This window comes from Pleurodeles waltl, chromosome 8 (assembly GCF_031143425.1).
Source record: "Pleurodeles waltl isolate 20211129_DDA chromosome 8, aPleWal1.hap1.20221129, whole genome shotgun sequence".
Classification (NCBI taxonomy): domain Eukaryota; kingdom Metazoa; phylum Chordata; class Amphibia; order Caudata; family Salamandridae; genus Pleurodeles; species Pleurodeles waltl.
The window spans coordinates 2,801,780-2,828,452 of record NC_090447.1 but is presented as its reverse complement, the minus strand read 5'-3'; the positions used below and the strand labels follow the sequence as shown (position 1 = coordinate 2,828,452).

At 50.9% G+C, this 26,673-nt stretch overlaps 1 protein-coding gene across 1 annotated transcript in view; it reads left to right on the top strand.

The window, feature by feature from the left end:
• Positions 1 to 5,432: 5,432 nt before the first annotated feature.
• LOC138249653 (zinc finger protein 850-like) overlaps positions 5,433 to 26,673 on the top strand; it is a 438,254-nt gene continuing 417,013 nt past the window's right edge. The window contains exon 1 of the mRNA XM_069203611.1: positions 5,433 to 5,566. Coding sequence (XP_069059712.1) covers positions 5,543 to 5,566 — 24 coding nt within the window. The 5' untranslated portion in view covers positions 5,433 to 5,542. The remainder of the gene's footprint in view (positions 5,567 to 26,673) is intronic.

The following is a 26,673-nucleotide window of genomic DNA, read 5'->3' as shown; positions in this document are numbered from 1 at the left end:
CTGGGCACTGGAAAACGTTGAGACCATACATCTTTGGTACTCACTTCATTGTTCAGACAGACCACAAACCTCTATTATGGCTTAAAGAAATGAAAGGTGAAAACCCTAAATTGTTGAGGTGGTCCATCTCCCAACAGGGAATGGACTATACAGTGGATCATAGACCTGGAAGTACCCACTCCAATGCAGATGGACTCTCCAGATATTTCCACTTAGACAATGAAGACTCATCTGGGCAAGGTTAGCCTTATTGTCCTTCGTTTGGGGGGGTGCGGGGTTATGTAGGGAAGTACCATCTTGCCTGGCATGTTACCCCCATTTTTTATATGTATGTCAGTTTGTTTTTGCCTGTCTCACTGAGATCCTGCTAGCCAGGACCCCAGTGCTCATAGTTTGTGGCCTGAATGTGTGTCCCTGTGTAGTAACTAGCTGTGTCACTGAGGCTCTGCTAATCAGAACCTCAGTGCTCATGCTCTCTCTGCCTTTAGAATTGTCACTATAGGCTAGTGACCATTTTCACCAATTTTAATTGGCACACTGGAACACCTTTATAATTCCCTAGTACATGGTACCTAGGTACACACGGTATTGGGGTTCCAAGAGATCCCTGTGGACTGCAGCATTTATTTTGCCACCCATAGGGAGCTCAGACAAATCTTACACAGCACTGCCACTGCAGCCTGAGTGAAATAACGTCCACGTTATTTCACAGCCATTTTACACTACACTTAAGTAACTTATAAGTCACCTATATGTCTAACCCTCACTTGGTGAAGGTTAGGTGCAAAGTTACAAAATGTGAGGGCACCCTGGCACTAGCCAAGGTGCCCCCACATAGTTCAGGGCAATTTCCCCAGACTTTGTGAGTGGGGGGACACCATTACAAGCATGCACTACATATAGGTCAATACCTATATGTAGCTTCACAATGGTAACTCTGAATAGGACCATGTAACATGTCTAAGATCATGGCATTGTCCCCCCATGCCAAATCTGGTATTGGGGTGCCAATCCCATGTTTTCCCAGGGCTCCACCATGGACCCTGGGTATTGCCAAACCAGCTCTCTGGGATTTTCTCTGCAGCTACCGCTGCTGCCAACCCACACACAGGCTTCTGCCCTTCTGGGGTCTGTGCAGCCCAGACCCAGGAAGGCCGAACAAATAATTTCCTCTGAGAGAGGGTGTTACACCCTCTCCCTTTGGAAATAGGTGTTAAGGGCTCGAGAGGAGTAGCCTCTCCCAGCCTCTGGAAAGGCTTTGAAGGGCACAGATGGTGCCCTCCTTCCATAAGCCAGTCTACACTGGTTTAGGGAACCCCCCAGTCCCTGCTCTGGCGCGAAACTGGACAAAGGAAATGGGAGTGACTACTCCCCTGTCCATCACCACCCCAGGGGTGGTGCCCAGAGCTCCTCCAGTGTGTCCCAGACCTGCCATCTTGCTTTCAGAGGTGTGGAGGCACAATGGAGGACTCTGAGTGTCAGAGAGGCCTCCTGATTGGTGTTTACCTCACTAGGTGGCCAATCCTCCTGTGAGGGATATTTAGGGTCTCTCCTGTGGGCTTTTCCTCAGATAACAACTTGCAAGAATTCACCAGAGTTCCTCTGCCTCTCCCTCTTTGACTTCTGCCAAGGATCGACCGCTGATTGTTCCAGGATGCCTGCAAAACTGCAACAAAGTAGCAAGAAGACTACCAGCGACAGTGTAGTGCCTAATCCTGCCGGCTTTCTCGACTGTTTCCTGGTGGTGCATGCTCTGAGGGCTGTCTGCCTTCACCCTGCACTGGAAGCCAAGAAGAAATCTCCTGTGGGTCGACAGAATCTTCCCCCTGTTCCAGCAGGCTCCAAACTTCAGCACCTCCGGTACTCCAGGGCCCCTCTCATACTGACAAACGTGGCCCCTGGAACACAGGTGGTGGACCCAGGTGACCCAGACTTTTCAGTGGTCCAACTGTCCAAATTTGGAGGAGGTAAGTCCTTGTCTCCCCTCTCCAGACAGTAATGCTGTGTACTGCGTGAACTGCAGCTGCTAGGGCTTCTGTGCACTTTTGCAACGAATCCTTCGTGCACAGCCTAGCCCAGGGCCCTCAGCACTCCGTCCTGCTTTGCTCATCTCGCTGAGTTGACCACCGGCTTCGTGGGACCCTCTTTTGTAGTGTTGAGACGACCGCGGTGCTCAGTTTTCTTGAACTCATGTTCAAGTACTTCTGCGGGTGCTGCCTTCTTGTGCGTGGGCTCTCTGTGTTGCTGAGGACCCCCTCTGTCTGCTCTTCCAAGTGGCGACCTCCTGGTCCTTCCTGGGCCCGGGCAGCACCCTTTTTCTTCAACTGCGACCTTTGCAGCTAGCAAGGCTTGTTTGCGGTCTTTCTCCAAAGAAACAACTCTGCATCCTCCAGCTCTTTGTGGGACATCTTCTGTGCAAAGGAGAAGTTCCTGGCACCTTCCATTGTTGCAGAATCTTCAGCTTTTTCCACCCAGAGGCAACTATTTTACTCCTTCATCTGGGGTTTAGTGGGCTCCTGCCCCCCTGGACACTTTCATGACTCTTGGACTTGGTCCCCTTCCTTTACAGGTCCTCAGGTCCAGAATTCCGTCTTCAGTGCTTTGCAGTCTGTTGTGGTCTTTGCAGAATCTCCTATCACGGCTTTAGTGTGTTTCTGGGGAAGTAGTATCACTTTACTCCTACTGTTCAGGGTCTTGGGTTGGGGTATCTTGGACACCCTTAGTGTTTTCTTACACTCCCAGCGACCCTCTACACACTACACTAGGCCAGGGGTCCCTAAGTGGTTCGCATCCCACTTTCTTAGTATATGGTTTTAATTTGCCCCTAGGCCTATTGCATCCTATTGTATTCTACAGTGTTTGCACTACTTTTCTAACTGTTTACTTACCTGATTTTGGTTTGTGTGTATATTTTGTGTATATTACTTACCTCCTAAGGGAGTATATCCTCTGAGATATTTCTGACACATTTTCACTAAAATAAATTGCCTTTATTTTTGGTAACTCTGAGTATTGTGTTTTCTTATGATATTGTGCTATATGATATAAGTGGTATAGTAGGAGCTTTGCATGTCTCCTAGTTCAGCCTAAGCTGCTCTGCTATAGCTACCTTCTATCAGCCTAAGCTGCTAGAAACACGTCTATTCTACTGAGAGAGTGTAGTTTAAACTTTACCTATTTAGATGTGAAATGTTCATATTATCAACGTTATATTAAAACATTATTCATAGAATCATGATTAACACAAAGTAAAATGTATGCATAGACTAATGAGAATATAAGAATAATTGTTTGAATCTAATATGCTAACGCGTACGAAAATTTCCATTTATTAGAATTCATAAGTCTTAAGTTAGCGTGAGTTGAAAACTGGCTGTGTAACTCTCATATTAAAGCATATTTTTTGTTTCTTCAGTGTGCTGATTCGTAAAGGCCATGACCCAGCATTTGTTCCTTTTCTCCGTCTAAAGTATCTTTAACGAGTCCATTCTCATCCGCATGTTAGTTGCTTTTGGTATAATATCGTAGGCTTGTAACAAGAATACAGATCCTTCCAAGGACATTGAATCGCGGTAAAGAGAACTTTTGACCTGAAGAAATGTGCCAGAAAATGAAGTAACCCCGGATGTGCCACCTACGAAAAACGTCAATTATGAAGACCAATCAAAGTCAAGAAAACTATCGCAACATGACAAGTGCATTACTTAATGTATAATTTGATAGGTTATAGATAGTGGGGTGAAGTGATCATCCAATAGAGATTTGGGGGTATGGATTATGAAAAAGGGATAAAAACCCGTGACACAGACATACGAGAGAACCTAGGTAGGGAATGATATTGATTGCATCCAGAAACTCTGTCACTCTGTTTGGTGATCTGAGACTTAATAAAACCATCCTCACCCTTAGTTGCCCCATCTCACTTTCTTCCTTATGAGGGAAGTGCCCCTGCCCTTAGAATAGATAGCCTGACGACGATCCAACTGATATCCTGAAGACGAAGTCTGAACCTGTATGCTGACTCATTCCGAGGAGGGAATTATTAGTTGCTATTGAAATGCATTTATTTGCTTTTCTTTCTAGGTACCAACTGCTGTGTAATTCGATTAGAGACTTAGTTAGATGTTTTCCAAATTGATGTTCTAAATTGTTTTCGCATGAAGCCCAACATGCTGATGCTAATTAGTGGATAGACAAGGTACTCATCTTGACTGACATAACTGACGTGACTGACATTATACTATGCTGAACTGAATATATATTAAGGTTCGTGTATTAGAACATCAAATCTTCGTGTTTTATTCATATGAATGCGATCTATTCACTGATACTAATTGAATTCTCTATGCTTCTTCGTTTGGTTTATGATGAATATGCTTATATTAGATTGTAATCAATAGGGAATAAAATCACTAAACTTCAATCAAGGTGTGGTTATTTATGACTGAAGAAGTCATGATTGCGTCGAAGGCTTAATTGATGTCTGAAAAGAAATATATTGTGGTAATATACATTGATAATATCATTGATGTATTGATTGACTTATTGATCAGCTATCTCGTCTTACGGTGTCTCACCACCGGGTCCCAAGATTCATCGACCTAAAACGAGTCCTAATGTGTATAAATTAATATAGAGGGACGCGTTAGCACTACTAATAAGTGATAACTGGACCTGGCACAAGGTGTAAGTACCATCAGGTACCCACTATAAGCCAGGCCAGCCTCCTACAATGAGACACAGGTGATGTATAACACATAGAGGTGATGCAGGCCACATACAGATTCGGACCAGTGGTATGAGACATACAGGTTCTGTCCTGTAATATGTGACACATATGCTGCATGGTGTAGTATGACATGAATGATGTCTCCTGTATGACACACATGTTGCATGGTGTAGTATGACATGTATGATGTCTCCTGTATATCACACACAGGTTCTGTCCTGTAGTATGACACACATGTTGCATGGTGTAGTATGGCACATGTATGATGTCTCCTGTATGACACACATGTTGCATGGTGTAGACATGTATGATGTCTCCTGTATGACACACATGTTGCATGGTGTAGACATGTATGATGTCTCCTGTATGACACACATGTTGCATGGTGTAGACATGTGTGATGTCTCCTGTATGACACACGTGTTGCATGGTGTAGACATGTGTGATGTCTCCTGAATGACACACACGGGGGGGCCTGTGGCCCCCAAACCCGGCCCCCCCAGCTCGGTCTCTGCTCCTCCCGCGGGATCTTTAAACCTTGGAACTACAAGTCCCAGCATGCACCGGGCCGAGGGGCGCGTCAGAGCTGGAGGGTGCGGGTCCCAGGGAGGCGTGGGGGGGGGGCTCCCCATCACTCTCCCGCCCCCCCCGCGGCCTGTGCTGCCGCCGCCGCCCGTGACCCGGAGCCGGAAGTGACGCGGCCGGAGAGGGGGGTCCGGGGCCTTCCTGTCTGCTGAGCCCGGCCCCGTGCACCGCTCTGACCCCCCCGGACCGGGGTCCCCTGCAGCCCCCCCAACCCGGAGAGAGGGGGCGATGTCTGCACCCCCCCCCGCGGAGGTAGGACCCCCCCCAGAGAGACAGAGAGGTGTCTGCACCCCCCCATATCGCATGACACCCCATGAGATACTACAGCCCCCCAGAGTGACCACAGAGGTGTCTGCACCCCCTCCCTGGGTTACTGTACACAGAGTACCCCCCCCCCCCCCACTCTCTGGCATCCAGAGCCCCCCGAGGTTATGGGGTGCACGAGGGCAGATGTACAGACTGCCCCTTAGTAGTGACATGTGGGGCCCTCGCACCCCGGGGTCACTGCGGGGTCACCCCCCAGTGACTTATAGATCAGTGCCAGAGCTAGGGTCACCAGTGACTTATAGATCAGTGCCAGAGCTAGGGTCACCAGTGACTTATAGATCAGTGCCAGAGCTAGGGTCACCAGTGACTTATAGATCAGTGCCAGAGCTAGGGTCACCAGTGACTTATAGATCAGTGCCAGACCTAGGGTCACCCCCCAGTGACTTATAGATCAGTGCCAGACCTAGGGTCACCAGTGACTTATAAATCAGTGCCAGAGCTTGGGTCACCCCCCAGTGACTTATAGATCAGTGCCAGACCTAGGGTCACCACCTCAGTGACTTATAGATCAGTGCCAGAGCTAGGGTCACTGCAGGGTCACCCCCCAGTGACTTATAGATCAGTGCCAGACCTAGGGTCACCAGTGACTTATAAATCAGTGCCAGAGCTAGGGTCACCACCTCAGTGACTTATAGATCAGTTCCAGAGCTAGGGTCACTGCAGGGTCACCCCCCAGTGACTTATAGATCAGTGCCAGACCTAGGCTCACCACCTCAGTGACTTATAGATCAGTGCCAGACCTAGGGTCACCAGTGACTTATAAATCAGTGCCAGAGCTAGGGTCACCACCTCAGTGACTTATAGATCAGTGCCAGAGCTAGGGTCACTGCAGGGTCACCCCCCAGTGACTTATAGATCAGTGCCAGACCTAGGCTCACCACCCCAGTGACTTATAGATCAGTGCCAGACCTAGGTTCACCACCCCAGTGACTTATAGATCAGTGCCAGACCTAGGCTCACCACCTCAGTGACTTATAGATCAGTGCCAGAGCTAGGGTTACTGCAGGGTCACCCCCCAGTGACTTATAGATCAGTGCCAGACCTAGTGTCACCACCTCAGTGACTTATAGATCAGTGCCAGAGCTAGGGTCACTGCAGGGTCACCCCCCAGTGACTTATAGATCAGTGCCAGACCTAGGCTCACCACCCCAGTGACTTATAGATCAGTGCCAGACCTAGGCTCACCACCCCAGTGACTTATAGATCAGTGCCAGACCTAGGCTCACCACCTCAGTGACTTATAGATCAGTGCCAGAGCTAGGGTCACTGCAGGGTCAACCCCCAGTGACTTATAGATCAGTGCCAGACCTAGGGTCACCACCTCAGTGACTTATAGATCAGTGCCAGAGCTAGGGTCACTGCAGGGTCACCCCCCAGTGACTTATAGATCAGTGCCAGACCTAGGGTCACCAGTGACTTATAGATCAGTGCCAGACCTAGGGTCACCCCCCAGTGACTTATAGATCAGTGCCAGACCTAGGCTCACCACCCCAGTGACTTATAGATCAGTGCCAGACCTAGGCTCACCACCTCAGTGACTTATAGATCAGTGCCAGAGCTAGGGTCACTGCAGGGTCACCCCCCAGTGACTTATAGATCAGTGCCAGACCTAGGGTCACCACCTCAGTGACTTATAGATCAGTGCCAGAGCTAGGGTCACTGCAGGGTCACCCCCCAGTGACTTATAGATCAGTGCCAGACCTAGGGTCAACAGTGACTTATAGATCAGTGCCAGACCTAGGGTCACCTCCCCAGTGACTTATAGATCAGTGCCAGAGCTAGGGTCACTGCAGGGTCACCCCCCAGTGACTTATAGATCAGTGCCAGACCTAGGGTCACCAGTGACTTATAGATCAGTGCCAGAGCTAGGCTCACCAGTGACTTATAAATCAGTGCCAGAGCTAGGGTCACTACAGGGTCACCTCCCCAGTGACTTATAGACCAGTGCCAGAGCTAGGGTCACTGCAGGGTCACCCCCCAGTGACTTATAGATCAGTGCCAGAGCTAGTGTTACCACCCCAGTGACCTATAGATCAGTGCTAGACCTAGTGTTACCACCCCAGGTGTTACCACCCCAGTGACTTATAGATCAGTGCCAGAGCTAGGGTCACTACAGGGTCACCTCCCCAGTGACTTATAGCCCAGTGCCAGAGCTAGGGTCACTGCAGGGTCACCCCCCAGTGACTTATAGATCAGTGCCAGAGCTAGGCTCACCAGTGACTTATAGATCAGTGCCAGAGCTAGTGTTACCACCCCAGTGACCTATAGATCAGTGCTAGACCTAGTGTTACCACCCCAGGTGTTACCACCCCAGTGACTTATAGATCAGTGCCAGACCTAGGGTCACCGCCCCAGTGACTTATAGATCAGTGCCAGACCTAGAGTCACCATTCCAGTGACTTATAGATCAGTGCCAGACCTAGGCTCACCACCCTAGTGACTTAAAGATCAGTGCCAGACCTAGGGTCACCACCCAAGTGAGTTATAGATCAGTGCCAGACCTAGGGTCATTGCAGGGTCACCACCCAGTGACTTATAGATCTGTGCCACAGCTAGTGTCACCACCTCAGTGACTTATAGATCAGTGCCAGACCTAGGCTCACCACCCCAGTGGCTTATAGATCAGTGCCAGACCTAGAGTCACTACGGGGTCACCGCCCCAGTGACTTATACATCAGTGCCAGAGCTAGGAACACTGCAGGGTCACCACAGTGTCACCCCCCTAGTGACTTATAGATCAGTGCCAGAGCTAGGGTCACCACCCCAGTCACTTATAGATCAGTGCCAGAGCTAGGGTCACAGCAGGGTCAGCACCCAGTGACTTATAGATCCGTGTCAGACCTAGAGTCACCGCCCCAGTGACTTATACATCAGTACCAGAGCTAGGGTCACTGCAGGGTCACCACAGTGTCACCTCATAGTGACTTATAGATCAGTGCCAGAGCTAGGGTCACCACCCCAGTGACTTATAGATCAGTGCCAGAGCTAGGGTCACTGCAGTGTCATCCTAGTGACTTATAGATCACTGCCAGACCTAGGGTCACCACCCAGTGACTTATAAATCAGTGCCAGAGCTAGTGTCACCACCCCAGTGACTTATAGATCAGTGCCAGACCTAGGGTCACCACAGGGTCACCCCCCAGTGACTTATAGATCAGTGCCAGAGCTAGGGTCACAACCCCAGTGACTTATAGGTCAGTGCCAGATCTAGTGTCATCGCAGACACCCCCGTGACCTATAGATCAGTGCCAAAGCTGGTGTCACCACAGGGTCATCCTAGTGACTTACAAATCATTGCTAGAGCTGGTGTCACTACAAGGTCACCCTTGTGACTTACGAGGGACATCCTTATTAATAGAGAGACATCTCAGTGACTTATGGGTCACACTAGAACTGGTAAGCAGACATACGCTCTCCCTCAGCCCTTCTCCTAGTGATTTGTGGGCACACCAGCACAAATGCACACACACACACCGACCCATCCCAGTGATTTACAGGTTAGTGCCAGTGTTAGTGTCACCGCAGTGGTCTGTGGGCGGCACAAGTGCTAAGGTGCACACACAGGGACATCTGTGTGGTTTATACCACTGCTAATATTCACTCAGAAGGCCAACCTACTTATCTGTTGACCAGTGTGATCCCAGGGTACTCCTATTTCTTTGCGGGCCAAAGAGGACAAATACATATTCACACACTGGGCCATCCTAGTGATTGATGTGTGACTGCTTGTGCAGAGGACCCCAAGTGGTTTATGGTTCAGCACTAATGTCCATAAAGTTCCTTTCTAGTGGTTTATGGGGAATACCTGTGCTAGTGTAAGGCAAGGGGGAGCCTAGTGGTTTATAACCAGTACCATTGGTACTGCACATTCATGGTTAGCACAGTGATTTATAAATCACCACCATAGTTTTTTAATAACATTTTGTTGATTTAACATAGATATGTCGCTACAGCAAGGCATGAAACACTGTATGCAACAACACCAGTGGCCCATTCCTTCCCCCGTCGCTTCCACCGGGCAGTTTCCCCGACAGCAGGCTGTCCAGTAGTTTCCCTGAATGTTCTTACTTCCCCTTCCATGGTGGTGGCCGGTGAGGGTCTGAGATCAGTGTTGACACCTGTACACTCTGTCCTTTTCTTCCAGATCTTAGTGTGTTTCAGGGGACATCCCCTCGCCTTGGGAATGGAGAGTTCCCTACTCATGCACCAGTCAAGCCTCTTGCACCTCTCTGTTCTCTTTTTACCCTCCTTACTGTATATATCTTGAATAGTATTGTTTTGGAAAATATGTTATTGTTGTAATAGAGTGTTCTGTGCTTTTGTTTTACATATAAGATTTGCAATGGTATTTATTAATCAAGCAAATAAACGAAATAATAATGGAGTATAAAGGCTATTGGTCCAGTCGTCCATGAAATAAGGGTCGCTGGCTTTCCATTTACGAGCAGTGTCTCGCTTGGCCACACTAAGGCCCAGTGATAGCTACACTGATCCTCATCGAAGTCAGTGGTGATGTGGAGGAGGACTAACTTTGGATTGGAGAGGACAGTCTTCCCCAGACCCCCTCCCAAAGAGGAGCATACCCTCCTCCAGGATGATTCCACCTCCCACACCACCATGTAGCATGTAGACGATCCCCATCCTGAACCCCACACCGTAGGCAGGTAGAATGGTTCCACCTCCCACACCACCATGTAGACGATCCGCATCCTGAACCCCACACCGTAGGCAGGTAGAATGGTTCCACCCCTCACACCGTCATGTAGTATGTAGATGATCCCCCTCCTGAGCCCCACACTGGAGGCAGGTAGGATGGTTCCACCTCCCACACCACCATGTAGCATGTAGACAATCCCCCTCCTGAGCCCCACACCAAATGCAGGTAGGATAGTTCCAACTCCCACACCACCGTGTAGCATGTAGACGATCCCCCTCCTGAGCCCTACACCGGAGGCATGTAGGATAGTTCCACCACCCACGTGATCATGTAGATGATCCCCTACATCATAGGCAGGTAAGATGGTTCCACCTCAAAACACCACCATGTAGAAGGTAGACAATCCCTCTCCTGAGCCCCACACCGAAGGCAGGTAGGATGGTTCCAACTGCCACGTAACCATCTAGCATGTAGACAATCCCCTCCTGAGCCCCACTCCGAAAGCAGGGAGGATGTTACTACCTCCCACACAACCATGTTGCATGTAGACGAACCCCCTCCTGAGCCCCACACCGTAGGCAGATAGAATGGTTCCACCTCCCACACCACCATGTGGTATGTAGATGATTCCCCTCCTCAGCCCCACACCATAGGGAGGTAGAATGGGCCCACCTTCCACACCACCATGTAGTAAGTAGACGATCCGCCTCCTGAGTCCCACACTGGAGGCAGGGAGGATGGTTCCACCTCCCACGCGACCATGTGGTCTGTAGACGATCCCCCACCTGAGCCCGACACCGGAGGCAGGTAGGATGGTTCCACCTCCCACACCACCATGCAGCATGTAGATGATCCCCCTCCTGAGTCCCACGCTGTAGGGAGGTAGGATGGTAACACCTCCCACACCAGTATGTAGTATGTAGATGATCAGCCTCCTGAGCCCGACACCGGAGGCAGGTAGGATGGCTCCACCTCCCAGGCAACCGTGTAGCATGTAGGGGATCCCCTCCTGAACCTCACACTATAGGCAGATAGGATGGTTCCACCTCCCACACGACATGTAGCATGTAGGCTATCCCCCTCCTGAACCTCACACTGGAGGCAGGTAGGATGGTTCCACCTCCCACACGACCATGTAGGTGATCCCCCACACCGTAGGCAGGTAGGATGATTCCACCTCAAATCAACACATGTAGTATGTAGATGATCCCCCTACTGACTCCCGCACCGGAGGCAGGTAGGATGGTTCCACCTTCCAGGTGGCCATGTAGCATGTAGACAATCCCCCTCCTGACCCCTACAACAGAGGCAGGTAGGATGGTACCACCTCCCACACCACCATGTAGCAGAAAGACAATCCTCCTCCTGAGCCCCACACTGGAGGCATGTAGGACGGTTCCACCTCCCAAGCAAATATTTAGTATGTAGACGATCTCCCTCTTGAGCCCCACACAGTAGGCAGGTAGAATGGTTCCACCTCCCACACCACCATGTAGTATGTAGACCATTCCCCTCTTGAGTCCCACATCATAAGGGAGGTAGGTTGGGTCCACTTCACACACCACCATGTAGTAAGTAGACGATCCGCCTCCTAAGGCCCCACACTGGAGGCGAGTGGGATGGTTCAACCTTCCAATGGCCATGTACTATGTAGACGATCCCCCAACTGAGCTCCACACCGGAGGCAGGTAGGATGGTTCCACGTCCCACACAACCCTGCAGCATGCAAACAATCCCCCTGCTGAGCCCCACTTCGTAGGGAGGTAGGATGGTTCCACCTCCCACACCACCATGTAGCATGTAGTAGGATGGTACCATCTCCCACGTAACGTAGACGATCCCCCTCCTGAGCCCCACACCAGAGGTAGGTAGGATGGTTACACCTCAAAACACCACCATGTAGTATGTAGATGATCCCCCTCCTGAGCCTCACACTGGAGGCAGGTAGGACAGGTCACCACCCCAGTCCGCCAAAGTGTATGTCTTGTACAGTATGTTCTATGAGGATATTTCAGTTGGATGAGGGGGGGGGTCGGGTTGTGATTGCTGTGTGTGGTGGAGGGACAGAGCCTTAGTCCATTTTTTGTGGGTTAGGGCAGCCAGGTCTCTTCACATGTGAGTCACAGTTCAGTAAACGTGCCTGGCATGTGGTGTATGAGCGAACGGTATATTTGCGTCACTTTATGGTCTCCCAGGCCTCCCATAAGCAGTTTTGCCTCCAGGAAGTTATACTACACAAGTTTTCTAAGTCCATGGTGCAGGGCCCCAGCATGGACATATCGATGAGATCGACTGTGATGTAAATCATATTCAGTCTGTAACGTTTGGTATGATTTAAGGATCCATTAGGTGCACCAGGACATAAATACATATCACGTCCTACTCCCGGAATGTTACTTATGGCAGTAGTGAGCCTTCCCTCAGTGGTGTCTGCTCTATGAGTTTGCCTTCCCACCCCAGTCACCACCATAGTGAATGTTCCCACAGGGCCGCCTAGTGTAACTTTGCAAGTGCACATAGAGGACCCACAGTGAGTTATGGTTCAGTGCTAAAGTGCACAAAGTGTTTTATGGAGAATACCTGAGCTAGTGCAATCACAGGGGAACCCCAGTGATTTATAGTGAATGGACACACTGGGCCATCCTAGTGATTTATGTGCAGGGGCACACAGAGGACCCCAGTGCTAATGACTGCACCTCTGCTTGTGTCCCCACGTGTGGGGGCTGGAAGGGGGAGCTGGGGTCAGCCAGTGATTAATAGACCTGTATCATTGCTCACCTACATTCATGGTCATCAGTGATTTATAATTCATGTACACACAGGGTCATTCCAGTGATTTATGGGCCAGACCATTGCTGGTGTCGGTTACTTTGTGTTGTATGTTATGTATTGAAGTAGTTATATAGAGATTCACACCCCTGATAGGGGTGCAGAGCATAGTCAGTGCTGGGTTTTTGGCCACTCTTTTCAGAATGCCAAAGTTAACAAGCAATGGCAAAGCCAATAAGTCCCACCTTTTCAAACTTATGATTTTGCCATTGGTTTTTAGCGATGCTATGCAGCACGGCTAAAGAGGAAGCCAAAAAAAACAGCTGTGTCATTGTGTAGGAGCGTGCACCACACATACACAGAACTACAAAATATGCAGGGAGACAAGCAATGAGGAGAGCGAGGGTCGAAGCAACATGAAGGTCACTGGAGGGGGAAGGACCACAGAGGTCAGGGTCGGAAGCAAAATGGAGGCCGTGGGAGAAGTACACATCACGGGCAAAAGAGCAACATTGAGCAAAGAGGAACAGAAGCATGCAGGTGAGAGAGACAACATGTGGAACAGGGTGTATCACAATGGAGAAAAAGCAATGCAGGGGAGAAGCACAGAAGTGCAAGTACAACACGGAGGGGCGTGTGGGAGAAGCGCACGGGTGATTTCAACATGGAGCGCGGAGGAGGGGTGAAGAGAAGTACACAAGCGAGACATTTGGAAAACACTTGGGCTCTCATGGAGTTCTTAATTGAAAAGAAAAAGGACCATCTGAAAAGTAAGCAGTGGAAGGACACAAGTAATGAGGTCGTACACCAGGGGAAACACAAACACGAGGAAAGCCCACACAAGCAGTCTTCGAAGAAGGATTGACTGCATTTGCAGCTTGCTTTATCTAAAGCAATCCACGTAATGCAATAAACACCACGATTTCATATTACGAGCTTTAGTAAGATAAAAATGTCCGATACAGAGGTCAGAACCCAAGAGCTCACCCTGGAACCTTATGAGGCACATAGTTATGATCAATTAAGGAAGCTCTGCAGACTGTAAAAAATTCAAACTGGAAAAAGCCCCAAAACAGAGAAATGTAGGTTTCTGGTGGCCCAGCACGAGAGAGATCATCCCCAGCTGAAAATGATGATGATACATCTGAGGTGGATGAAGATCCTGTGGATAATGGGGATGAGGGTAGCTCCTCTTCCCTCAGAAGCTCTAGAGCACCCACAGGCACAGACCTGGATCATGCCAGGCTGACCAAAAGACTGGCTTTAGAGAATCAGCTTTTGGAGATGAGAAGCAAGGAAAAGAGTTGGGCTTGGCACCCATCTCTGGTAGCAGTATTCACGTATTTAAAGAAAACATTTTAAACATCAAACTCCCAAAAGGAGTTGTCCCTCCCTTCACTGAAGGGGATGATATAGTGACATGGTTTTGTGCCTTTTTTGAGCCTGCACTGAGTGGAAAAGTGATAAGAAACATTGGGGCACACTTATGTGGGAGTTATTCTCAGGAAAGTGCAGGGATAGGCTCCTGACACTGAATGAGGCAGACTCTAAATCCTATGACCTCATGAACGGTACCCTGATTGAGGGCTTTGGATTTACAACTGAAAAGTATAGGTTAAAGTTCAAGGAGGATAGAAAATTCTAGAGCCAGACCTGGGTTGACTTGTGGACTATATAGTAAGAATGCTGGGCGGTTGGTTAGCTGGGAGCAAGGTACAATATTATGATGGGCTGTATAATGTATTTATGAAAGAGCATCTGTTGGGTGAGTGTTCCAATGGGAGGCTACAACAACATCTGGTAGACCTGGGTCCACTTTCACCTCAAGAATTGGGGAGGAGGGCAGACCACTGTGTCAAAACAAGGGTGATCAAAACTACCATTGGTGGGGGAAACCAAAAGAAAGAGGCCAAAAAGCCCCCTCCCCCCAAGGGAAAGATGGGAGTAAGGGTGAAAACAATAGTCTTCTCAAGGCCCCCAAACATCTGCACAGGAGGGTGGGCCTAGAGACTCCTTACAGTCCAGGGTTGGGTACAAAGGGAAACACTTTGACCCCAGCAAGGCTTGGTGCCAAGATTGTAGAGCCAAAGGGCACCGGACTGGAGACACTGCCTGTAAAAACAAAAAGAATGCCTCTAGTCAACCTGCAGTAAATGCAGTTGCCAATATCCAGATGGGGTCAGAGGTGTGGCCTGACCATGTCGGTGTCCCCACAGAGGCAACATTAGTCACTGAGGGTGGGGTAGATTTATCCTGTGCTGCCTGGCCACGTAACAGGAAAAAATACAGGCAGCACCCGGTGATTAATGGGTAGAAAACAGAAGCCTTGAGGGATACAGGGGCTAGTATCACTATGGTATCTCAGCACCTGGTTCCCTCAACTCAGTTCCTGGTAGGGAGGTGTTATCCTGTCACTAGTGCTGACAGTGAGACCAAGTTCCAGTCCATGGCTATGGCAAACTTTAAATGGGGAGGAGTAGCAGGGCAGAAAAACGTGGTTGTGTCCTCATCCATCCTAGTAGATTGCCTGCTTGGAAATGACCTGGAGCATTTCCCCTGGACTGAGGTAGAGCTAAAGACCCATGCAGCAATGCTAGGGATCCCTGAGTGGGCATGTTTTAAGACTAGGGCACAGAGCAAATTACAGACAGAAAAAGGAGAGCTGGGTCCTGAAATAGTGGACCAGCCTCCCAAGAGAAAAGGCAGGAAGACCGGGGGACCAGCTCCCAAACAGATCCCAAGACAGGACCCCTCTTTTAAGGAGGAGGAGTCACCCACCTTGGAAGGAACTGAGCCTGAAGAGCTTGGGCTTTACCACCTAAAGCTCTTGCATCCAGGGAGACACTCCAGGGAAGATCTCTGCCAGGGACAAAGAGAGTGTCCCACTCTTGGAGGCCTGAGACAGCAAGCTGCTCAGGAAGAGCTAGGAAATGACAATGGTACCCACCCGGTCTACTGGGAGGAGGGGCTCCTGTACACTGGGGCCAGAGACCACAAGCCTGGTACAACCAGGAGGGTGGTATTGCCACAGAAGTTCAGAGACTTCCTTCTCACTTTAGCCCATGACATCCTCCTAGCAGGGCATCTGGGCCAGAGTAAGACTTGGAGTAGGTTGGTTAACCACTTCTTCTGGCCATGTATGTCCCAAAAGTGAAGTGAAGGACATTTGTCAGTCCTGTTCCTCCTGCCAAGCCAGTGGCAAGGCAGTTGGGCACTTAAAGGCCCCCTTAATGCCACTACCTGTGGTTGGGGTACCCTTTGAAAGTGTAGGGGTTGATATTGTTGTCCCCCTTGACCCCCCAAAAGTATCAGGGTGTAGATATAACTTAGTGGTAGTGGATCATGCCACTAGGTATCCTGTGGCTATTCTCCTTAGGACAATCACTGTACCTGGAGTTGCAAAAGCCCTCCTGTGTATCTTTACCGGGGTTGGGTTCCCTAAGGAGGTAGTATCAGACGGGGGTCAGACTTCATGCCTGCATACTTAAAACACGTGGCAGGAATGTGGAGTGACTTATAAGTTCACTACCCCATACCATCCACAAACCAATGAGCTGGTGGAAAGGTTTAACCAGACCCTAAAAGGCATGATTGGAGGACTCCCTGAAAAACTTAGAAGGAGATGGGATGTCCTACTTCCTTGCCTGTTGTTTGCCTACAGGAAGGTGCCACAAAAGGGAGTAGGTTTCTCTCCAGCTAAATGTTTGTTTGGGCACCCTGTTAGGGGACTACTAAGTCTTGTAAGGGAAGGTTGGTAGAGACCTCTCAAAGAGCCCAAACAGGATATTGTGGACTATGTGCTTGGCCTACATTCTGGGATGGCTGAGTACATGGAGAAAGCCAGCAAAATCATCAGGCTAGCCAAGAGCTTCAAAAGTTTTGGTATGACCAAAAAGCTGCTATGGTAGAGTCCCAACCAGGGCAGAAAATGTGGGTGTTGGAGCCTGTTGCTCCAAGGGCTCTCCAAGACAAATGGTCTGGGCCCTATCCCATTCTTAAAAAGAAAGGGGACGTCACATATCTAGTAGACCTAGGCAGTTGCAAGAACCCCAAAAGAATTATACATGTCAACTGCCCAAAACCCTTTTATGACAGAGCTGATGTGACCATGCTTATGGTTACAGATGAGGGTTAGGAGGATGAGGGTGAGCCTCTCCCTGATCTCCTCTCCAGCAACCCCGAAGATGGTTCTGTAGATGGAGTGGTCTTGTCATACACCCTCTCAAAACAACAGCAGACTGATTGCAGGCAAGTCCTCAACCAGTATTCTGGGTTATTTTCTCTGACCCCCTGGGAAGACAAACTGGTGTACCCATGATGTGGACACTGGTGACAGCATGCCTGTCAAGGACCACATTTACAGACAGCATGACCATGTCAGATAAAGCATAGAAGCTGAAGTAAAGGAAATGTTGGTTTTGGGTGTCATTGAACCATCAGAGAGCCCCTGGGCCAGTCCAGCAGTGTCAGTCCCTAAACCTCACTCCAAGGGTGACAAGAAAGAAATTAGGTTTTGTGTGGACTACAGGGGTCTCAACTCAGTCACCAAAACTGATGCACACCCAATTCCAAGAGCTGATTATCTCATAGACAGACTAGGGGTAGCCAAATATCTGAGTACTTTTGATTTAACATCAGGGTACTAGCAGATTGGTCTGACCCCAGGAGCAAAATAGATGCCAGCATTTGCGACTCATAGTGGGCATTATCAGTTCACTGTTCTGCTCTTGGACTAAAGAATGCACCTGCCACCTTCCAGAGGTTGTTGAATCAAGTCCTTGCTGGACTGGAAACGTTTAGTGCAGCTTACCTTGATGACATAGCTGTCTATAGTTCCAACGGGCAGGATCACCTGATCCACCTCGGAAAGGTCCTTGAGAGGCCCACTAAAAGGCAGGCCTCACTATCAAGGCCAGTAAGTGCCAGATACGGCAGGGAAAAGTTGTGTACTTGGGCCACCTGGTTGGTGGAGGCCAAGTGCAACCTCTCCAACCCAAGATTCAGATTATTTTGACTTGGGAAGCTCCATCAACCCAGACACAAGTTAGGGCATTCCTTGGCTTAACTGGATACTACAGCCGGTTTGTGAAGGGCTATGGCACCATAGTTGCCCCCCTCACAGAGCTTACCACCAAGAAGATGCCCAGAAAAAATCAACTGGACAGTGTGTTGTCAAAAGGCCTTTGACACTCTGAAGAAAGGCACATGCTCTGCTCCAGTTCTAAAAGCACAAGACTACCCTAGGGAATTCATAGTCCAGACAGATGCTTCAGAAATGGGGATAGGAGCGGTCCTCTCCCAAAGGAATGATGATGGACATGACCAGCCAGTTGCTTTTATTAGCAAGAAGCTACTCACCAGGGAACAAAAATGAAGTGCCACAGAGAGGGAAGCCTGCGCCATGGTTGAGGCTCAGAGGAAGTTGAGGCCATACTTGTTTGGCTTTCACTTCACAGTTCAGACTGACCACAGGCCTATGAGATGGCTATAACAAATGAAAGGTGATAACCCTAAACTGCTTAGGTGATCCATTTCTGTACAGGGAATGGACTTTAATGTGGAACACTGACCTGGGACTGCCCATGTAAATGCAGATGGCTTCTCCAGGTTATTCCACTTAGAAGATGAAGACTCACTAGGGGAAGGGTAGCCTCTTCCTCTTTCGTTTGGAGGGGGGAATAGTGTGAGAGGGGCCTCTTTTTGCATGGTTAGCCCCCAACATTTTGCCTGATGTGGATGTGTCCTAGAAGTTGTAGTGCCTGTAGCCCGCTGCTAACCAGGTTCTCTGGGCTAGAGCTCTTTCCAAAAATCGGTTGTAATGTTTATTGAAGGCTCAGCATATTAGAATAGCCTCATAACAGAACACTGGACGGCTGGTGGCTTGTACCTTTGCCAGATTCCTAATGGCTAAGGTAGGTACATGACCAGCACAGAGGGGTCTGGATTAAACTGAGGCTGGTGTGTCCGCAGGCTCATCGCAGTGATTAAGGGACCTCACTAATGCTAAAGTATACCAAGTTCAGAGTCAGTTGAACGCTTTGAATATTATATCAGTGACAGCTCCATCGTGAGGCCACCTATGATACATAGACAGTACCAGTGCTACCGACACACAAAGGCCGGTGGATATCAACCCGACCAATGCTATTGTTCACACAGCTCTGGTCCATCACATTGACAAGGGCCAGGCCTTGTGAGTCATGGGCCACTGGTAGTGCTTATGTCACCCTAGTGACACCTCAGTGATATATGTGCTAGTGCTAATGTCACCCCAGTGTTAGTGCCATCACAAGTTCACCCCAGTGATATATGGACAGTGCTGGTGCCGTCACAGGGATTCCCAGTGATATGTGGGCCAGTACTGGTGCCGTCACACGGTCTCCCAGTGATATATGGACCAGTGCTGGTGCCGTCACAGGGTCACCCAGTGATATATGGACCAGTGCTGATGCCGTCATAGACTCTCCCAGTGATATATGGGCCAGTGCTGGTGCCATCACAGAGTCTCCCAGTGATATATGGGCCAGGGCTGGTGCCGTCACAAGTTCACCCCAGTGATATATGGACCAGTGCTGGTGCCGTCACTGGGACTCCCAGTGATATATGGACCAGTGCTGGTGCCGTCACAGGGTCTCCCAGGGATATATGGGCCGGGCTGGTGCCATCACAAGTTCATCCCAGTGATATATGGACCAGTGCTGGTGCCATCACAAGTTCACCCCAGTGATATATGGACCAGAGCTGGTGCCATCACAGGGTCTCCCAGTGACATATGGACCAGTGCTGGTACCGTCACAGGGTCTCCCAGTGATATATGGGCCAGTGCTGGTGCCGTCACAGGGTCTCCCAGTGATATATGGACCAGTGCTGGTGCCATCACAGGGTTTCCTAGTGATATATGGACCAGTGCTGGTGCCGTCACAAGTTCATCCCAGTTATATATGGATCAGTGCTGGAGCCAACACAAGTTCACCCCAGTGATATATGCACCAGAGCTGGTGCCATCACAGGGTCTCCCAGTGATATACGGACCAGTGCTGGTGCCATCACAAGTTCACCCCAGTGATATATGGACCAGAGCTGGTGCCATCACAGGGTCTCCCAGTGATATATGGACCAGTGCTGGTGCCGTCACAGGGTCACCTTAGTGATACATGGGCCAGTGCTGGTGCCGTCACAGGGTCTCCCAGTGATATATGGGCCAGTGCTGGTGCCGTCACAGGGTCACTCAGTGATAAATGGACCAGTGATGGTGCCGTCACAGGGTCTCCCAGTGATATATGGACCAGTGCTGGTGCCATCACAGGGTCACTCAGTGATATATGGACCAGTGCTGGTGCCGTCACAGGGTCTCCCAGTGATATATGGGCCAGTGCTATCACAGGTTCACCCCAGTGATATATGGACAAGAGCTGGTCCCATCACAGGGTCTCCCAGTGATATATGGACCAGTGCTGGTGCCGTCACAGGGTCACCTTAGTGATACATGGGCCAGTGCTGGTGCCGTCACAGGGTCTGCCAGTGATATATGGGCCAGTGCTGGTGCCGTCACAGGGTCACCCCAGTGATATATGAACCAGTGCTGGTGCCGTCACAGGGTCACCCCAGTGATATATGTACCAGAGCTGGTGCCGTCACAGGGTCACCCCAGTGATATATGGACCAGTGTTGGTGCCGTCACAGGGTCACCCCAGTGATATATGAACCAGTGCTGGTGCCGTCACAGGGTCACCCCAGTGATATATGTACCAGAGCTGGTGCCGTCACAGGGTCACCCCAGAGATATATGGACCAGTGTTGGAGGCGTCACAGGGTCTCCCAGTGATATAAGGACCAGTGTTGGTGCCGTCACAGGGTCCCCTAGTGATATATGGAACAGTGCTGGTGCCATCACAAGTTCACCCCAGTGATATATGGACCAGTGCTGGTGCCGTCACAGGGTCACCTCATTGATACATGGGCCAGTGCTGGTGCAGTCACAGGGTCCCCCAGTGATATATGGACCAGTGGTGGTGCCATCACAAGTTCACCCCAGTGATATATGGGCCAGTGCTGGTGCCGTCACAGGGTCTCCCAGTGATATATGGACCAGTGCTGGTGCCGTCACAGGGTCTCCCAGTGATATATGGGCCAGTGCTGGTGCCGTCACAGGGTCACTCAGTGATAAATGGACAAGTGCTGGTGCCGTCACAGGGTCTCCCAGTGATATATGGGCCAGTGCTGGTGCCGTCACAGGGTCACTCAGTGATAAATGGACAAGTGCTGGTGCCGTCACAGGGTCTCCCAGTGATATATGGACCAGTGCTGGTGCCATCACAGGGTCACTCAGTGATATATGGACCAGTGCTGGTGCCATCACAGGGTCTCCCAGCGATATATGGGCCAGTGCTATCACAGGTTCACCCCAGTGATATATGTACTAAGATGGTGCCGTCACAGGGTCACCCCAGTGATATATGGACCAGTGCTGGTGCCGTCACAGGGTCCCCTAGTGATATATGGAACAGTGCTGGTGCCATCACAAGTTCACCCCAGTGATATATGGACCAGTGCTGGTGCCGTCACAGGGTCACCTCATTGATACATGGGCCAGTGCTGGTGCAGTCACAGGGTCCCCCAGTGATATATGGACCAGTGGTGGTGCCATCACAAGTTCACCCCAGTGATATATGGACCAGTGCTGGTGCCGTCACAGGGTCTCCCAGTGATATATGGACCAGTGCTGGTGCCGTCACAGGGTCACCTTAGTGATACATGGGCCCTTGCTGGTGCCGTCACAGGGTCTCCCAGTGATATATGGGCCAGTGCTGGTGCCATCAAAGGGTCACTCAGTGATAAATGGACCAGTGCTGGTGCCGTCACAGGGTCTCCCAGTGATATATGGACCAGTGCTGGTGCCGTCACAGGGTCACCTTAGTGATACATGGGCCAGTGCTGGTGCCGTCACAGGGTCTCCCAGTGATATATGGGCCAGTGCTGGTGCCGTCACAGGGTCACTCAGTGATAAATGGACCAGTGATGGTGCCGTCACAGGGTCTCCCAGTGATATATGGACCAGTGCTGGTGCCATCACAGGGTCACTCAGTGATATATGGACCAGTGCTGGTGCCGTCACAGGGTCTCCCAGTGATATATGGGCCAGTGCTATCACAGGTTCACCCCAGTGATATATGGACAAGAGCTGGTCCCATCACAGGGTCTCCCAGTGATATATGGACCAGTGCTGGTGCCGTCACAGGGTCACCTTAGTGATACATGGGCCAGTGCTGGTGCCGTCACAGGGTCTCCCAGTGATATATGGGCCAGTGCTGGTGCCGTCACAGGGTCACCCCAGTGATATATGAACCAGTGCTGGTGCCGTCACAGGGTCACCCCAGTGATATATGTACCAGAGCTGGTGCCGTCACAGGGTCACCCCAGTGATATATGGACCAGTGTTGGTGCCGTCACAGGGTCACCCCAGTGATATATGAACCAGTGCTGGTGCCGTCACAGGGTCACCCCAGTGATATATGTACCAGAGCTGGTGCCGTCACAGGGTCACCCCAGAGATATATGGACCAGTGTTGGTGGCGTCACAGGGTCTCCCAGTGATATATGGACCAGTGTTGGTGCCGTCACAGGGTCCCCTAGTGATATATGGAACAGTGCTGGTGCCATCACAAGTTCACCCCAGTGATATATGGACCAGTGCTGGTGCCGTCACAGGGTCACCTCATTGATACATGGGCCAGTGCTGGTGCAGTCACAGGGTCCCCCAGTGATATATGGACCAGTGGTGGTGCCATCACAAGTTCACCCCAGGGATATATGGGCCAGTGCTGGTGCCGTCACAGGGTCTCCCAGTGATATATGGACCAGTGCTGGTGCCGTCACAGGGTCTCCCAGTGATATATGGGCCAGTGCTGGTGCCGTCACAGGGTCACTCAGTGATAAATGGACAAGTGCTGGTGCCGTCACAGGGTCTCCCAGTGATATATGGACCAGTGCTGGTGCCATCACAGGGTCACTCAGTTATATATGGACCAGTGCTGGTGCCATCACAGGGTCTCCCAGCGATATATGGGCCAGTGCTATCACAGGTTCACCCCAGTGATATATGTACTAAGATGGTGCCGTCACAGGGTCACCCCAGTGATATATGGACCAGTGCTGGTGCCGTCACAGGGTCCCCTAGTGATATATGGAACAGTGCTGGTGCCATCACAAGTTCACCCCAGTGATATATGGACCAGTGCTGGTGCCGTCACAGGGTCACCTCATTGATACATGGGCCAGTGCTGGTGCAGTCACAGGGTCCCCCAGTGATATATGGACCAGTGGTGGTGCCATCACAAGTTCACCCCAGTGATATATGGACCAGTGCTGGTGCCGTCACAGGGTCTCCCAGTGATATATGGACCAGTGCTGGTGCCGTCACAGGGTCACCTTAGTGATACATGGGCCCATGCTGGTGCCGTCACAGGGTCTCCCAGTGATATATGGGCCAGTGCTGGTGCCATCAAAGGGTCACTCAGTGATAAATGGACCAGTGCTGGTGCCGTCACAGGGTCTCCCAGTGATATATGGACCAGTGCTGGTGCCATCACAGGGTCTCCCAGTGATATATGGGCCAGTGCTATCACAGATTCACCCCAGTGATATATGGACAAGAGCTGGTGCCATCACAGGGTCTCCCAGTGATATATGGACCAGTGCTGGTGCCGTCACAGGGTCACCTTAGTGATACATAGGCCAGTGCTGGTGCTGTCACAGGGTCTCCCAGTGATATATGGGCCAGGGCTGGTGCCGTCACAGGGTCTCCCAGTGATATATGGACCAGTGCTGGTGCCGTCACAGGGTCACCTTAGTGATACATGGGCCAGTGCTAGTGCCGTCACAGGGTCTCCCAGTGATATATGGACCAGAGCTGGTGCCGTCACAGGGTCACCCCAGTGATATATGAACCAGTGCTGGTGCCGTCACAGGGTCACCCCAGTGATATATGTACCAGAGCTGGTGCCGTCACACGGTCACCCCAGTGATATATGGACCAGTGTTGGTGCCGTCACAGGGTCACCCCAGTGATATATGAACCAGTGCTGGTGCCGTCACAGGGTCACCCCAGTGATATATGTACCAGAGCTGGTGCCGTCACAGGGTCACCCCAGTGATATATGGACCAGTGCTGGTGCCGTCACAGGGTCCCCTAGTGATATATGGAACAATGCTGGTGCCATCACAAGTTCACCCCAGTGATATATGGACCAGAGCTGGTGCCATCACAGGGTCACCCCAGTGATATATGGACCAGTGCTGGTGCCGTCATAGGGTCTCCCAGCGATATATGGACCAGTGCTGATGCCATCACAAGTTCACCCCAGTGATATATGGACAGTGCTGGTGCCGTCACAGGGATTCCCAGTGATATGTGGGCCAGTACTGGTGCCGTCACAGGGTCTCCCAGTGATATATGGACCAGTGCTGGTGCCGTCACAGGGTCACTCAGTGATATATGGACCAGTGCTGGTGCCGTCATAGACTCTCCCAGTGATATATGGACCAGTGCTGGTGCCATCACAAGTTCACCCCAGTGACATATGGACCAGAGCTGGTCCCATCACAGGGTCTCCCAGTGATATATGGACCAGTGCTGGTGCCGTCACAGGGTCACCTTAGTGATACATGGGCCAGTGCTGGTGCCGTCACAGGGTCTCCCAGTGATATATGGGCCAGTGCTGGTGCCGTCACAGGGTCACCCCAGTGATATATGAACCAGTGCTGGTGCCGTCACAGGGTCACCCCAGTGATATATGTACCAGAGCTGGTGCCGTCACAGGGTCACCCCAGTGATATATGGACCAGTGTTGGTGCCGTCACAGGGTCACCCCAGTGATATATGAACCAGTGCTGGTGCCGTCACAGGGTCACCCCAGTGATATATGTACCAGAGCTGGTGCCGTCACAGGGTCACCCCAGAGATATATGGACCAGTGTTGGTGGCGTCACAGGGTCTCCCAGTGATATATGGACCAGTGTTGGTGCCGTCACAGGGTCCCCTAGTGATATATGGAACAGTGCTGGTGCCATCACAAGTTCACCCCAGTGATATATGGACCAGTGCTGGTGCCGTCACAGGGTCACCTCATTGATACATGGGCCAGTGCTGGTGCAGTCACAGGGTCCCCCAGTGATATATGGACCAGTGGTGGTGCCATCACAAGTTCACCCCAGGGATATATGGGCCAGTGCTGGTGCCGTCACAGGGTCTCCCAGTGATATATGGACCAGTGCTGGTGCCGTCACAGGGTCTCCCAGTGATATATGGGCCAGTGCTGGTGCCGTCACAGGGTCACTCAGTGATAAATGGACAAGTGCTGGTGCCGTCACAGGGTCTCCCAGTGATATATGGGCCAGTGCTGGTGCCGTCACAGGGTCACTCAGTGATAAATGGACAAGTGCTGGTGCCGTCACAGGGTCTCCCAGTGATATATGGACCAGTGCTGGTGCCATCACAGGGTCACTCAGTTATATATGGACCAGTGCTGGTGCCATCACAGGGTCTCCCAGCGATATATGGGCCAGTGCTATCACAGGTTCACCCCAGTGATATATGTACTAAGATGGTGCCGTCACAGGGTCACCCCAGTGATATATGGACCAGTGCTGGTGCCGTCACAGGGTCCCCTAGTGATATATGGAACAGTGCTGGTGCCATCACAAGTTCACCCCAGTGATATATGGACCAGTGCTGGTGCCGTCACAGGGTCACCTCATTGATACATGGGCCAGTGCTGGTGCAGTCACAGGGTCCCCCAGTGATATATGGACCAGTGGTGGTGCCATCACAAGTTCACCCCAGTGATATATGGACCAGTGCTGGTGCCGTCACAGGGTCTCCCAGTGATATATGGACCAGTGCTGGTGCCGTCACAGGGTCACCTTAGTGATACATGGGCCCATGCTGGTGCCGTCACAGGGTCTCCCAGTGATATATGGGCCAGTGCTGGTGCCATCAAAGGGTCACTCAGTGATAAATGGACCAGTGCTGGTGCCGTCACAGGGTCTCCCAGTGATATATGGACCAGTGCTGGTGCCATCACAGGGTCTCCCAGTGATATATGGGCCAGTGCTATCACAGATTCACCCCAGTGATATATGGACAAGAGCTGGTGCCATCACAGGGTCTCCCAGTGATATATGGACCAGTGCTGGTGCCGTCACAGGGTCACCTTAGTGATACATAGGCCAGTGCTGGTGCTGTCACAGGGTCTCCCAGTGATATATGGGCCAGGGCTGGTGCCGTCACAGGGTCTCCCAGTGATATATGGACCAGTGCTGGTGCCGTCACAGGGTCACCTTAGTGATACATGGGCCAGTGCTAGTGCCGTCACAGGGTCTCCCAGTGATATATGGACCAGAGCTGGTGCCGTCACAGGGTCACCCCAGTGATATATGAACCAGTGCTGGTGCCGTCACAGGGTCACCCCAGTGATATATGTACCAGAGCTGGTGCCGTCACACGGTCACCCCAGTGATATATGGACCAGTGTTGGTGCCGTCACAGGGTCACCCCAGTGATATATGAACCAGTGCTGGTGCCGTCACAGGGTCACCCCAGTGATAT